A 15,592-nucleotide genomic window follows, 5' to 3' on the forward strand; every position below is an offset into this window, starting at 1 on the left:
TACAGCAGCCCTGACGGGGTTTACTGAGTAAGTGTGAATCTGATGAAGGCTGAAGTTAGTTTTCTCTTGGTATCTGTTGGTTGACGAGCAAGTGCAACTACAAAGTGCTGATAACTGAAATAAAGAGTGAATTATGATACCTTGTCACTTACTATGGAGTTTCATCTCAATTACTGACAGTACAGTAACGCTAAACATGATTAAGATGCCTGTAAAGCAGTGCTTGATAGTGGGATGCACGTGGAACTGATTTGAAAACAAAAAAAAAAACAGCAGACAAACGGGTATGCTCATTAGAAAAGCACAAATTACCAGCTTGTATGATTGAATTTTAACATAAGTGGTCTAGCCTGTCGACTGACTGTAGAAGCTCATGCTAGTTAAAATATTTGCTTAAACTGGTGGGCCAGATAGTTCCTGGCTACTCTTAAGTACTCAGAATACTTTGCTTGCATTGGCAAATGTAATTGGTTTCATCTTGAAGGGAAGGTGACTACACGTGTATAATAAGTGTGTCACATAGATGTTCGAGACGGGGAAATAAATGCTTTGGTGTAATGTGGCTGCTGCTATTGGAACAAATTGTAACGTGTCGTTAGAGAACGATGACATCGTAATCGCATCAAACTCAGAAGGGCTCCTAGGCAAGTAGAGAAGAGGAATAGGCTGTACCAGTGTTGGTGTCAAGACCTGGAGGTGAGAGAGAGTGTGTGCATGCCTGTGTCTCCAGCACAGGACTGTTGCGATGGCCTTTGACATGGTGTTTGCACAAAGATGACCATGTAGGGAAGTGCCGGAGCTCTTCATATGAGGATACATATCTGGGTATGGAATTCTAGGCAGTGTGCCAATGACATTTGTGTGTCCAGGCAAATCTCTCTCAACTGAGTGGCGTAAATAACCAGGTGATGGGTTTCTCTCCTGTGCTGATATCTAATTTTGAAAGACCTTTCTATAGGTCTTCCATTACAGAGTAGCTGTTAGTTAATGTTATAACATCTCTGATAATTTGAAGTTGTTACATTGGGTTCCAGTGGTGAGATGACTTTCATGTAGGAATTGGTAAATTGGTATTGTAATTTATGCAAAAAATACACATTTATTTTGCTTCTTTCTGCTACAGGAATTCTCTGAGAGTAAATAGCATTGAACTGTTTAAAAAGTCATTTGATCTTTCTGGTAGTTTTGAAACCTTTAAAGATGATGTGTGCAGCTTAACAAAAAGACAGCATGGTAATGGTTTGTACCATTACTTTTCATTTGGACTCGTTAAGGCTCCTATTTGTGGAGCTAGACTGCATTCATTACCTAGACTGCTCAGTCTGCTTTGTGGCCTTCAGAAGTAAAGTGATGAGAAGATGCCTTAATTGTTCTGCCAGCTAGTTTAACTGCAGATCTGCATTGTCACCTTGCAGTGAATGTGGAGTACCTTGAAATGGATGAGGCCATCTATCACTTGAGTGGTGGTGTATTGTACTTCTCTTGGGAGTTGGTGTGCACGTAGATACTGTGGAGCACTTGATGAGCAATTACTGGTTATTATGCTCAGTGGCCAATGTTCATTGTAAATAGCACAGTAAAAATTTGCAGGTGTACCAACAGTCAGTTGCCTATGCGTGAGTGCTTGGAGACTGTGCAGACATGAATAACTTAGCTGTGTATGTTAAGAGAACTTTATTCCATGTCCACCTAAGCAGAGTTGGTGAAAAGATGCTGTACAGTCAGCAGGAAATCTTTGGGATGGAGTTGGAGCTCAGGGGTTTGCCTTAAATTGGCTTGCAGTGCTCTGGGGGGCATAGTTCTGAGAGCTGTGGTGTGTAAAGGTTACCAGGCTACATTGTTTGTTTCTTAGAATTGATGAACTGAAAAAAATCCAGATGCTGTCCTCAAATGGCTTTTCAGTTTGCCCATCTTAAATGGATTAACCACCCTGCTCTGTAGCCTTAAGTTTATTGAAGGATGCACTCTAAATTGGTAGCTGGTGGCTGTCTTAATAGATTAAAGAGGTCCTTTGATGTTTTAATTGAATTTGCCATGGTTAAAGTAATATTTTAAAGAGAAACAAAACAGCATGGCCGTAGTTCTTAGAAGTTCTATCTGAAGCCCAGTCTGACAGGTTGGGATAAACAGTTTGCAAACTACTTAATTTTAGAAAAGTACATTTGGGAATGGAAATTAACTTTCTATGCTTCTGTTACGTTCCCCTGTCTGAAACATTCTGTTTTAGGTAGTGGATCTAAATTGCTGTATTTTAATATACAAATGTTCACTAGATGTGATCTGTAAGTGACCAAGCTGGGGTCACAGCAGTCTCTTTCCCTGAGATTCTGAGCGTTGGTTCCTGTGATTTACTGTTCAGTCTGGAAATACTCAACAGCGTAAGAACTGACCCAGAGTTCCCAGAATTTCATGCTTATTTAATTGATGGATATGCTTAAATATTTAATTTTAAGTTTATGCCCGGCATGGAGTGTGCAAGTGTGCTTGGCAAGGCTTTTAATTTTAGCTGTAGATCTCTCCAATACTTTCTAAAGCATGGATACCTCATAATTAAGGAAGGAGAGATTTTGGTGTCAGGAAAGCTGGGAGGGAACGTTCTTGAGCCAAATCTTGTCAAACTCCAAAGTGATTATAAAAGACCTACAGGCCTTATTCAGCAAACATCAGTGTTGCAGATATTTCTTCTTAGATCTTTCTCTGTGTTACTTTTCCATGAGAAAAAGTGTTTAGCTTAGGGAGCAGAAAACACAGAGTGATGGGATGGAGTGGGACTTAAATCCAAAATGTTGGCTTATCCCAAAAGCACTCTGAAAGCAGCTGCATGTTGTTCTTTCTTAGAGTGAGTTGTCAGGTCTGCTTGTAAAAATGAAGCACGTGTTTTGCTTCTTCCATAAAGTACTGCTTTTGGACCAGAGAAAACAGGGGAGTAATATCAGTGGTTAGTAAATGTATACGTGTATAGATCTGTGGGCTGCAGTGGATGCTTTGGCTGTCAGCCTCTCCTAGCACATGGGAGGCAGTTTTGAGATAACCAAATGCAGTCCAGGCTTCATTCCGTTCTCTGCTGACATCATGCCCACATTGTGGCTGTGCATGAGGTTCAAGTCAGGACACAGCCTAAACCCAGGTCACCTGCAGCACACATTTGAGACCTTAAACTTAGCACCATTTGTTTTTTGCTGATTCTCACAGCTTTTTCCTCTGAAATTGCTGAACTGTTACATAAAAATAGTGAATTGAATTCTGTTTTAATTGTGACGATTCAATGGTGTATCTGGTATTTTATACTCTGAATAGAACTGATACTGCAAGGGGGCTTATTATAAGCATAAGTAGTACTGAAAAATGCTTGAACATCAGGATAATACTGTAATCACTTTGGCAAGGGAAGTGTTTTAAGGCAAAGGAGAACTTGTGCTTTGGTGCTGTGCTGCATTTCCAGAACACTGATTCATGTATTACCCAGATGGAATCTGGGTAGGAAATGGGACTTCTGCATCAATGGGTGGATGTCACCTACTCCTTTATCTGATCTAGCAAAAGTTAAAGCTTGGTTTTTTCTTTTTCCTAGTAGGTGCTTTTATAGGCTGATCACAAGAGCTTCAAAACCAGGTGGTGGTGTTGGTGTTATAAATGAACACACTGATTGAAAGCTGAAGTGAGGCAAAGTCAGGTTAGAAATGAGTGCAGCTTTGGAGGTGAGGTATCTGGCCACTGGCACAGCTCTTTACGTTCTGGTGCCCTCTTCAGAGAGAATGACATGTAGAAGTGTTATTCCTAACCAGTAAGAATTAAGATAGGAATAATTTATTTTACATAGTGCTTAATGCAGTACGCATTTTTTGTAAGTCAAAGCATCTGTTTGGACCTCAATGCATACTAGATCCAGAAAGCTGATTCTTCAGTTTTTTACTCTAGTCTTTCTGGTTATCACTGACAACAATGCAATATGGATATCTTTATGCATTAATTACTATTGTTTTAATGTCTGCCCTTGGCAGACATTAGATTTGGATGAGTACACTTCTTCATGCACTGTTTAGTAAGTTCTGAGGACCATGTGGAAGAGAAGGCTACTCTGTGAGCATGACCTAACCTGTAGCTTGCATCATCAATGCCAAGAATTGATAGGTGGACAGTTGGACTGGATGATCTGGTAGGAATTTCCCAACCTTGGTGATTCTGTGAATGGATATAGTTAGAAAATATATTCTTCTGTCTTGGCAATTAAAGCAAACTCCATTTTGCAAGTATGGTTAAGACTGAAGAGACCATTGCTGTTTTAGTCTTCATCTTGTTGTGAAGCAATCCATCTTACAGTTCTTGAGCAAGTTGCACTTAGTGGATTTCATAGGCATTCCTCATTTTGATAACTTCACACTTGACCTTGTGTGAAAGACTGGATGGACTTAATCTTCCTGTTTTGAAGAGCTCCTGAATTTTCACAGTGTTTTTATTATGCACTATGTAGGAAGTGTTAAGTACTTTGTACTTTCATAAGGCTGGACAGGAATGCTATCAAAGTAAGAGGAAAAATGGATATAGAGGGAACGTATTGAAGAATGCGTTTTAGAAGTAAAGGGGAGGGTGAGGGTGACAGTTCTGTACTTCTTTCTCTCCGTCTGGTGTGCTGTGGGAAGTGATCAGGATGTTTTGAGTCACTTTCAAGAACGTATTGTAAAATTTGCATTAACCAAGAGGTAGCAACACTTTTAATAAGTATAAATCAGTAAACTGCTTCCTGGTGTTCAGTGTTGGAGGGATCAGAGGCAGTCAGCAGAGCTGATAGCAGTTCGAAGTACTCACCTCAAGTGGCAGTTGTGTTCTGAAGACGTTAGGATCTGCCTTTGGGGTTATGTGTTTATTCTGGAATATGGCTGATCCTGCTTTCTGAGCTTCCAGTCGCCCACGATTCAGGACATGTAGAAGAGCCCTTGAGACCTGGGAGATGCATGATCTTCTGGCTGGACTTCTGATAATGTAGCAGGGTCTGAAATGCAAATAGCTTTAGTTCTTTCCCTCCAGCTTCACAAGTCATGCTGGGCAGCCTGGGCGCTGAGCTGCCTTTTGAGGCCCTTTTTTCAGAGAGCTGCAGTCATTCCTGCAATTGGACACCTGCTTTACTTGAAGTATGCCCAACTGCCAGGTGGAGTTACAGCAGGCTTCAAGTTGAGTGTCTGTGTAAATGATTGTATGTGTGGAGTGGAAGTTGACCCGTAGTGCTGCCACAGCACTGGGAGGAGTGAGATAAGAGGTGGGGAGCTTTGAACTCCGGAGGAAAGGCCAAGGCATAAGGTGTAATCAGTTGGGATCGTGGTGAGGAAAAGTTTCATCTCCTTGTAAGCACCTAGCAGAACTCAGTGATTTCAGATGTTAAACTGGCCATGTTTTGAGTGAAGTTGTGTCAGTTGTTTCAAATAATTGACATAACTTTGTTTATATCACAACTAAACGTGACTTCAGTTTCTGTCAAGGGGTAGAAACTGTAAATTGTGTGCTTCAACATAGACTTGCACAGTTAAGTGGTTTTTTTTTTTAACACACTTCTCCTCTTGCATTTCTTTGTAAGCAGAAGCTCAGTATTAATGCTGAAGCAGTATTCTGTGCAGGAACAAAAAGGATTCTGTGAATAAAACCAGTGATTTGAAACAAACCCTGCTCCAACTCTTCCAGCAGCAGTGCTTTTTATAGCTGTAGGGGCTGTGTTCTCAGTTGCTAAGTATTTGGCTAAACCATGCTTCAACAATATGCATCCGGATGATTTTGGAAGCAGCTTGCTTGATTCTCTGGAGCTGCTGTAGAAATCAAGGGACTGTTTTGGATTCATTTTTTTTAAACAATTGATGAAATTCCTTCTGCAACTGGCTTGAGCTTTTAGACTTAATGCTGTGAGCTGGTAGTTTTGTTATACCCAGACTGTGGTAGCTCTTCATTAAACAACACAAATACATTTCTCCCGATTTCTTGTTGTCTTTCAAATTACAGCTTTGGGTAATACCTCTGACCCTGTGCTCTAAAATATAATTAAGCAACAAAACAAACAGCATGAAAACAACAGGAGATGAATTTCTGTGTTCAAGTATGTGGAAAACAGCTGCCTGCTTGTAGATGCAATCTGCAACAAACTGCTCACAAAAAACTTCCTGTGGGTTCCTATCTACTGCAGGATAATTTTCTGTATAGTTTCTCTTACACTCATAACAGTGTTCAAGTTGGTCCGTGGCTCAGAGCGGTAGCTAATATTTTGCAGAGAGCTTCTCAGAATAGTTCCATCACTGATCCTGATGTAAAGCTTTCCTGCCTATTGGAAATACCTGGAATGTTTTACTACCACCTTCTGAATGGAGATGGTAGGGGAATGTCTGCTCTTAAGCTGCTGAGGTAAACAGTGCTGGTGATCAAGGTGGCTGATGATGCTGAGGAGTAGCTTTCATTGAAATATCAGTGCTTGAATATTGGTAGGAGTGCAAAAAAATGTGTACCCCGGCTGATGGGCATTGCATCCCATTGCACTGAGGTCTCAGCCTGTTGTTCAGTGATAGCTGAAAGGCAGCTGCCATTACATGTCTGCATATAAACCTCCTCATGACATCAGGAGAGTCTATTGAATGCTTTGGCCATTTTTGGCTGAGGTCACTGTTTGTCTAATGCTATTTTCTCTTGCTGCTCAAGGGCATGGTGGCTTAAATTAGTTTTCACATGCTATAATGATACAAAAAGACAATTTGTGTCTATTTATGGGATCCCTTCATATACACATGCTCACCCAAGGACATGTCTTGCTCCTCAAGCAGAGCTATTCCATCTTTGCTGCTTTTACTGATTTGGGGACTTTTTTGACTGTAGGAAAAGTCACGTGCTGCAAGTTTACTTAATGTTCAAAGCAGCACTTAATCCTCTTTAGCATTTTGTTCCTTAGCTTTCCTGTCTGAGCAAGTGTATGCTGCAAGGCTGTAACACCACTGCTGCCTTCTCATGGCATTATTTGTTAATGTTCATTATTGCTGTCAGTTGCATAAGCAGTTCCTGCAGGAATTGCAGCTTGGTTTAATTTTACTGCAGGGACACAGAGTCTATTTACTGAGAAAATCGTCTCTTATTAGCTAGTGTGAAGTGTTCTCCCCTGTCATTGTGATTTGTTTTATAATAATAAAAATAATTTAACACTTTAATTGTGCTGGTAAATTGTTAGGGGTACGTTTGACTGTGTGTCTATTAGAACTAAATAGCAGCGCTTTAGTTCTTCCACTTCTCTTAAAAACCAGGAAAAACAAGATGAGAGAAGGTAGAAAGGTGGAAGAATCGGTTCTGGGATGCTGAAGATGTGGGAGCAGAACTCTGCCTCTGGAGGAGTGTGCTGTTACCTCCTGCACCACGTGCTGCCTTGCTGTCTCAAGTGCTGCAGGAGCTGCAGGAGGGGTCTTTTGTGCCCTTTGATTAATTGTAGGCTGTTGTGCTCTACAAAACAGAAACATCTAACGAACAAACGCAGCACAGAGTTCTGCCAAATTTTGCGGGGCTTTGGTCTGGGGTGTATTTAATACAGCTGTACTACTTAAGGTTGGTGTGTGATCTGAATTTAGCTTCTAACTCGAACAAGTCTGGCAGTATTTGAAGTATAACAGAAAAAGCAGATCTGCAGAAACAGTGTCCAAATAAACAAACATGGGTCGTGTTCTGATCTGTGGAGAATAGAAAACTGACTTTGTGTAAAGAAAACAACTTGTTAGGTCAGCCTTCCTGAGGAGGGGACTTGATTCTTACCTTAGCATTAAATCTGGTTATTATTTAAATGTATTCTGAAATTGATGTCTTGCAAGGATGTTCTCCCTCTGCTGTCATGTTATGGTCATGTGATGAGAGAACCAGTAGTGATTTATGGAATACTTTGTTGAAATTAAGTAGAGGTAGAGATTTTGAAGACAAATTTAATTTGCCAAAGTATATTGGCAACTCATAAAAGTAGGGTATTGCAAGCCTCAGAAGCAATAAGCAGCTGGTAGTAACCGTAGTCATTGGAGCAGTTACTGCAAAATCACCTTCCTGGCTGATAGAGCTAAACTACATTTGGTTAGAAATCTCTCAAATAACTGAATTGGAACTTTGCCTTACTCATTTCTTTGCAGTTGGAGACAAGGTTCCTGCTGATATAAGAATCACTTCTATCAAATCTACAACTCTAAGGGTAGATCAGTCCATTCTCACAGGTATGAGTTGTGACTTTTGTATTATTATGCATACATTGGAAGTGCCTTTTAACTGCTTTAGAATATGTTACAGACCAGTCTGTAGCTATAGCAGTACTATATTTAAGTGCAGCAAATTTCTGACGTAATTAGTTAAATCTTTGTGGTTGAATATGTTGACTTTGTCATTCGTGTTCACCTTACTGAGATGAATATTCTTCCTGAGACTTGTAGTGCTTTCTTTAGTCAAGAGATAATAGAAACCTGGGGGGTGGGGAGGGAATAATTTCTATTCAAGTTTGTGTTCTACATTGAATGCCTTGCTGCTCTTACTAAATGTCTTCTCTAACACCTGTTTTCTTGCACAAGAGAGTGTAACATTTAAAATACAGACAGTTTTTAAACTACTGTTTCTAAAGCCTTATTTGATGAAATGCTGTGCACACATGTTCATGTGTTTTCTGATGCAGGCTGAAATGCAGGAGCTATATTTAGAGCACTTTTCAGATTAGTTGAAAACAAAACAAAGTAACAGTACTACTGAATATAGGAAAGAAGCTGAGAATCAATCAGCCAGGCATGCTAGTGCAGCCTTCTCTCAGCTGGAACATGAAGATCTGTCTGCCAGTTTTGGTAACATAAATAGTAAATGTCAACTAGCCGTGAATTTTAAAGCAGTACATTATTCATCCCAAAAAAATATTCTTGATCTGTCTTGAAACAGGCTGCACATTTTCTTACTATGGATCTTGACTGGTGTAACAGTGATCAAGCTTGCTTATATTTAACATAAGTATGGAGTGCCTGCATTTTCTTACAAAAAAGTAGTGCATCAGTCACTGAGTTTCCACCCTTCTGAAATCTGATGGGTAGTAATTGGCATCTGCTTTTACTGAAAAGAAACTTTTTTTTTTTACTGTATGCCATGTGCATGAGAAATGATGCACTGAAGGCGTTAATGGAAGAGGTTTCTGAAGACTTGCATCTAAAGGAAGTGACTGAGATGCATCTGTTGTTGAAAAAATAAGAATAAAAATCTTAGTCTGGCAATGAATACATAACTACTATTGTAATTATTTAAATGAGAACATAACTCAATACATAGAGAACAGAAAAGCTTGTGGCTGTGTGAGAAGCACACAGAACAACGCTGAAGTAGAAACTTGTTTGTGAAGTAAGGATGAGAGGTCATCCTTCATGCACTGGTTCCTGCTGCTTTAAAGTGCTCAGTGAATCATCTGCTGCTGATGTCCCTTGTAAGGGATACGATATGTGCTTTGTTGAGCCTAAACATATAAAATGGTTACTTACATCCTATCTAATTTTCAATAAAATACAGTTGTTAATCATTTCCTGTTTCACTTAAGCAGTCCATATCATTAGAAGAAAGCAGTTGGACATTGTAAGAATGTTTAGATTGACTTTTGATTCCTTACAGAATTTAAATGGTATATGTGTAATCTCTTAAGACTGTTGCCTTCCCTTTAGGTGAATCTGTGTCTGTTATTAAGCACACTGATCCTGTCCCAGATCCTCGTGCTGTAAACCAAGACAAGAAGAACATGCTTTTTTCTGTAAGTTTTCTGTGCAAGTTTAAAACGTAGTAGAAGTAATACAGAAGGTGGTAAACTAAAGCAAGGAGAACTCAAGGTGTGCATCTAAAGGCTGTGGGACTTCTTGCTCTGTTCTCTGTGCACATCTGTATGCATGTCTCCATGCGCATCAAACTGAATGAAATAAAGATTAGAAGTGGCTTCTAATAAAAGCTGTCCTTAGGGAGGGTTGTTGAGGCCAGTTTATATGAGGAAAGTAACTTTTGTCCTTCACTAGAAATATACTGAAGGACATACGCTTTAAGGGACTCCTAAACTACTTTTATAAAGTACCTGTTCTTAAGAGTGATAATAATGCTCACCTAAACTGTGCTGTTGTGTAGCTGAAGTTGAGAACTAGCTTGTTATTAGGGAAAGAAACTGTTGATTGAAATTTGTTCCGAGGAAGTGGTTGAATGCCTTTCAGATATTGAAATAACAATTCTTATTGTTGATGAACTCATTGCAGAAAGCCAAACTGTTCTTACTCATCTTAAATGTTCACACACAGGGTCCCACAGAACACATGTATTACAGTAAATAACATTATTAGGATTGTGTTTTGCCAGATTAAAACAAACAAAAGCTCTTAAGATGCCAGTACTTACCAGCAGATGGATTTGTTTACACTACTTATAATAGATCAATGTTTGTTCATATCGACCCTAATTTTTTTAAATAGAAATCCTACACTGGAGTTTTCTGTTGTGTATACTGGGGGAATGTCATTCTTCCTGCTCCCCTCTTTCACAACTGAACTGAAACACAACCTCTCTAGTCTGCCCTCGTAAACATTGCTGTTTGCCATTTGACTGCAAGCTTTTCTTCTCTTTCATTTACATCAGGGTACCAACATTGCTGCTGGTAAAGCTATGGGAGTGGTAATTGCAACAGGAGTCAACACCGAGATTGGCAAAATTCGTGATGAGATGGTGGCTACTGAACAAGAGAGAACCCCACTCCAACAAAAGCTGGATGAGTTTGGAGAGCAGCTGTCTAAAGTCATCTCACTGATCTGCATCGCTGTTTGGATAATAAACATCGGTCACTTCAATGATCCGGTTCATGGTGGCTCCTGGATTCGAGGTGCTATCTATTACTTTAAGATTGCTGTTGCTCTTGCTGTTGCTGCTATTCCTGAGGGCCTGCCTGCTGTTATTACCACCTGCTTGGCTCTTGGAACCCGCAGAATGGCCAAGAAGAATGCAATTGTTAGAAGCCTTCCCTCCGTGGAAACCTTGGGTTGTACCTCAGTTATTTGTTCTGACAAGACTGGTACTCTGACCACCAATCAGATGTCAGTCTGCAGGGTACGTTGAAATGACTCGCTCGTTTTTTCTCTTCAGCTACTCTGAATAGTCAGCGTTACTTGAATTCTTCTGATGGTGAGGTCTTTGGTTCTCATATCATCAAAATCTGCCTTTATTTTCCTAAGATAAGCTTCTACGTTGATGTCAGATTTCCAGTGTAGAGGACTGAAGGCTTTTATTTCCTTCCCTTACTTAGTCATGGCCAAAAATAGCTGCACCCCCATTTAGTGTAAGGGACAGTTGTTTGCAAGCAGCTTTCCATTGGCTGGCTGTGAGCAGTTCAGCCTCCTGGTGACGATTTACTCTGGTTTGTCCTGTTTCAGAAAGATGGGGTGGGGTATGTTGTAAGCATAAAAACATGTATCTATGTACGAAGATGTCAAGAAAAAGCTAAAGCCTTGCTGGCAGAAACTTGGATAGTCTGAGGTATTTTCACTACTGAACATTCCCACCTTCCTTTGGTTACCTTCTCTAGCCACTATTGCTCTGATGTGCTTTGTTTCTCAACATGCAGTGTTGTCTGGTTAATCTTGGCACTGCAAGTGATGCCATCATCTGCATTGCCATGGCCATATTCAGTGTATGGCATGTTTTTATGTTAGCATAATGCTGGTGTGCCCACTTCCCTTTCTCCCAAGTATTCCTTCTTGTGCCGATTAGTTCAGGGTTTTTGCAGCTTTTGTAGCTTTTGTAGCTACTCACTTCATGACATGCATGTTCTGTTCCCATTTTCTGTGCATCCCACATACTTGATACTCTTAACAAGAATTTTATGGAGGAAACACTGTTCTTTTAATAATTGTGGATGTTCAGCAACATAGCAACTGGTATCAAATGTTTGGTCAGAGTTATTACATGGGGTTAGAATTCCAAATGCATAAACATTGAGCGTTACAGACTGGTGTCTTTGGCAAGTCTGAATTTATTCTCATGTGATTGTTGGCTTCTTCTTTTTAACTGGCAGATGACTTGTTCTACTTGCTTAAGTATTTTAGTATTTATACCTAGGAAACACAAAGCAGCTGCTCATCAGTATTCCAGAGGAGGTTACTTGCAGTAGAGTTGCATAACTGCCCTAGTCTTTGCGGAGGTTTTTTTATCACCAAATGAATGCTGCCAAAAAGGAAGATGCCAAAAGCAGAAGGCTTCATGGTAAACTCATCAGTTACGATCCTTCAGATGTGTTTACTTAAAAGCTGCAAATGCACTGCTCCTTACATTCGGAGGGCTGAATACTCCAGTTCTTGTGCCTTGCTACTTGTTGGATCCTCGTTATTCTGTAGCTGTCTCAAGTTGAACTTAATTGTGAAGTTTTGCAAAACATGGCCAAATCCCAGTAACCTGTAGGCAGTACGTGGATTCATGGTTTCTCTTGAAGCAGTTGGCTTGTCTAAGTTGTGAAGAAGAATTTTGACAGTAGTAACTCACTTTGCAGTTTTGTTTTTTGTGATGTTAAATAATATCCTAAATACTTCAGTCAGAAGGGAAAGGAGATTTGAGGTCTTGTTTTCATGTCCTCACCTGTCCTGTCAGGCAGGAATGCAGTTATTCTGCCTTGTGGCCTCTTAAATCATCAGCTTATTGAGTTTTTGGTTTTTAAAATGACTTGAAAGAGTGTGAGGACTCCAGACATTGATGAAGACCACGTGTGCATCAGCTAAATGTTAAGCTGTGTTTTGCAAAAATGCATCCCTAAAAAATAAGGCAAGGTAACGAGGGCAAAGCGAGGTGGTGCTCAAGTATGGTTTGGCAAAATGGCTCATACCAGAAAGCCAGTAAGAAACTGTATGGAGGTGTGTATTTTATCTCTGCTGCCACTCCAGCTAGACCTGGTAGAGTACCAGCATGTTTTTATCTTCGCTTGCCCAGGTTTGAGTCTGCCTGCAGCTCAGAGTACGGATGCATCCTTTCAGTCAGTGTATTCATTTGAAGATAACTTCTGCCTGTGCTCCTGGGCACTCGAGCTGTCTGAATGTTTCACATCTATCAGTGCACTGGGTATTAAAGGACTTAGCAAGAACCAGGATGGAAAATGTTTTCAGTGGTATTAAGGGAAACTCACTGTATTTCAGCTCTTGGCTTCTACCTCTGAAAGCTTCTGCTATCTGTAGATGCTTTGTGTTTTTGCTGTGGCAAGAATTTCCAAGCTGTCCTGCGCTGCTTTTGACTGGAACTCTTTTAAACGTATGTATAAGAATTAACTCGCAAGTTTGAGGCCTAGGAGGCATGGCCAGGATGATGAGCTTAATTATCAGTCGATACTGAGTGTACACAGCATCTGGTTTTCAACTTTTTGGTCTCCTTGTGCCTCCATTCACTTCTCAAATACGATCTGTTAGGCAGAAGTGCTGATCTCTGTGCATTAGGGATAGGGATGTTCACATACACGTAGGATCTAAGTCTGGTTTTGTCTAGTTTGCATATTGAACACAGAGTTGTTTCTTGTACCTGCTTGCTTCAGGCCTTTTTAAATCTTGTGTATTAATGACTGCTGAAAGGCAATAATGCCTCTTACTCTAATTGCAGATGTTTATCCTGGACAAAGTGGAAGGAGATAGCTGTTCCCTGAATGAATTTACTGTAACTGGTTCGACGTACGCTCCCATGGGAGAAGTGTAAGTGTTGCTGAAGTTAAATATTTGTCTGTTTATTCATTGGCTATTGCTTTAGACCTGGAAAGTTGAGGCATAGAATATTTGTTAATACATGGAAGCTCAAGCAGTGAGAATCCCTGCTGAAGGGTTGGGGAAACATAATTAGCAGTAAAATGCAGCTAAATTCTAGGAAAGTGAACCTTCATGAAACTTTTATATACTCCAATATTGCAGCTTTCCATTTCTAAGAAGGAGTTAGAGGTAGGCCGAGACAACTTTGAGGGTCCTTAGGGTTCTGCTTTTGGAAGGCAGGCCTCTCCGTTGGTTCTTACTGCTCCTTTTGTTTGGCCAGTCTGTAATGTTTTTAATTTTGTCCCCTCAGTTTAACAGAAGTCTTCTATGTGTGAAGTGGAATTGGATTCAATTATTTTTAAGCATCTCAAGCTTGTGGAATTTCAGATACAGGCCTCTGACTTGGTGCAGTCTCCACCAATCTCAGTAGCAATTATCTCTCTTTAATTTTCATAGCAGTTAAGACCATAATGTTCTCGGCAGCTGGAAATCTTAATTCCCCAAATCTTTTTTTGTTTCAAAGCTAATTGCTGTCAAAAGCTTATGCTGTCATTTCAGTAGACAGAATTAGACAAGGTGACATTCTAGATCTTGTAAGACATCTAGCTGTTGTGCTTTAACTGGTCTCTCAAAAACTGTGGGTAAGTAAAATAATACAATTCATTGAGGTGGCAGATGCTGATTACAAGAAGACATTGGTGTATGTTAATTTTCTGTTTTCAATTGCTGGGACTGGGGCTGTGGACAAGGGCGTTAAGAGCATTGCATTTGTGTACTTAAAGAACACCCTGTGAAAGGGAAATTCACCACCACAAGTTATTTTTTGGCATGGTGGGTAGCTGGGTTCTCATACCAAGTAAAAGAGTTAAGAGCTTGAAGCTACTGAATTCTCCTTGTGGCTGTAGGATTGGATGCAAAATGGGACTTTAAAGGCCAAAATGGTTTTGAAAGATGCATTTTGTTTGTAGGCTGTATTATGCAACGCTGAAATTCATTTGCAGTACTACAAGAGGCTGAACAAAAGCTTACATAATCAGATGTCATAGGCAATGTTAAGCACTCTTAGGGGGTAGTCATCCACTTTTTTCTATTATCAGACACTTTTCTTCTCCTTGAGGGTTTCAATGAGAGGTGTTGCATGAGAACTGTGGTTTGCTGGTTTTGGTAGTAGAAAAAAATAACAGCACTGGATTCTTTTGTAGAGTAAGCATAAAAGAACCATAAGTGTGCTGTTGTTTGAGAAAACAAATTCATTTATTATCCATCTCTTTCTAAATGTGAAAGCAGAGAAGTTGCTTTTTTTAATTTAATTTAATTTCCATATTCTGCTATCACCAAGCTTTTTGTGTGTCTTGTTGCTGAATGACGGCCACCAGAGGAAGTTAGGTTTTGCAGTTCAGGTTGTAATTCCATCAGTAATCATGTTCTGTGATGTCGGATCTAAAATTCAGATTTTGCAGATCAAATGTGCTTTTCTAAGGTATTTCTATTGATACCATGTTCTCCTGAAGGGTATTTGGATTCCCTGGTCAACTCTATAGTTCCGAGTCCTTAATTACTAAGCACAGTACTAAATGACAATACAGTGAGGGCTTAAAGAGGGGGAAAAAGAATGAAATGCTGCTGCTAAATAACAAACACAATTTCCTACTTTTTTTTTTTCCTTTGGAAAGGCATAAAGATGACAAACTTATTAAATGCAGTCAATATGATGGCCTTGTGGAACTGGCAACGATCTGTGCGCTCTGTAATGATTCCTCCTTGGATTACAATGAGGTAAGTACATATCCTGGGACAGGGGAGAGTGAGAATGAGGATAGGTGTTTGTTCTCATCTGT

General features: G+C 40.0%; 1 protein-coding gene across 2 annotated transcripts in view; it reads left to right on the forward strand.

Moving 5' to 3' along the window:
- ATP2A2 (ATPase sarcoplasmic/endoplasmic reticulum Ca2+ transporting 2) overlaps positions 1 to 15,592 on the forward strand; it is a 40,733-nt gene that overhangs the window by 12,614 nt on the left and 12,527 nt on the right. For both annotated transcript variants that reach the window (XR_008208676.1, XM_052691292.1), the window contains exons 6-10: positions 8,127 to 8,207; positions 9,675 to 9,760; positions 10,624 to 11,088; positions 13,615 to 13,703; positions 15,428 to 15,530. Coding sequence is in view for 1 of the 2 variants with exons in the window: in XM_052691292.1 (XP_052547252.1) it covers positions 8,127 to 8,207; positions 9,675 to 9,760; positions 10,624 to 11,088; positions 13,615 to 13,703; positions 15,428 to 15,530 (824 nt within the window). In the remaining variant the exon portion in view is untranslated. The remainder of the gene's footprint in view (positions 1 to 8,126; positions 8,208 to 9,674; positions 9,761 to 10,623; positions 11,089 to 13,614; positions 13,704 to 15,427; positions 15,531 to 15,592) is intronic.

This window comes from Tympanuchus pallidicinctus, unplaced genomic scaffold (assembly GCF_026119805.1).
Source record: "Tympanuchus pallidicinctus isolate F22 unplaced genomic scaffold, pur_lepc_1.0 scaffold28, whole genome shotgun sequence".
Lineage (NCBI taxonomy): Eukaryota > Metazoa > Chordata > Aves > Galliformes > Phasianidae > Tympanuchus > Tympanuchus pallidicinctus.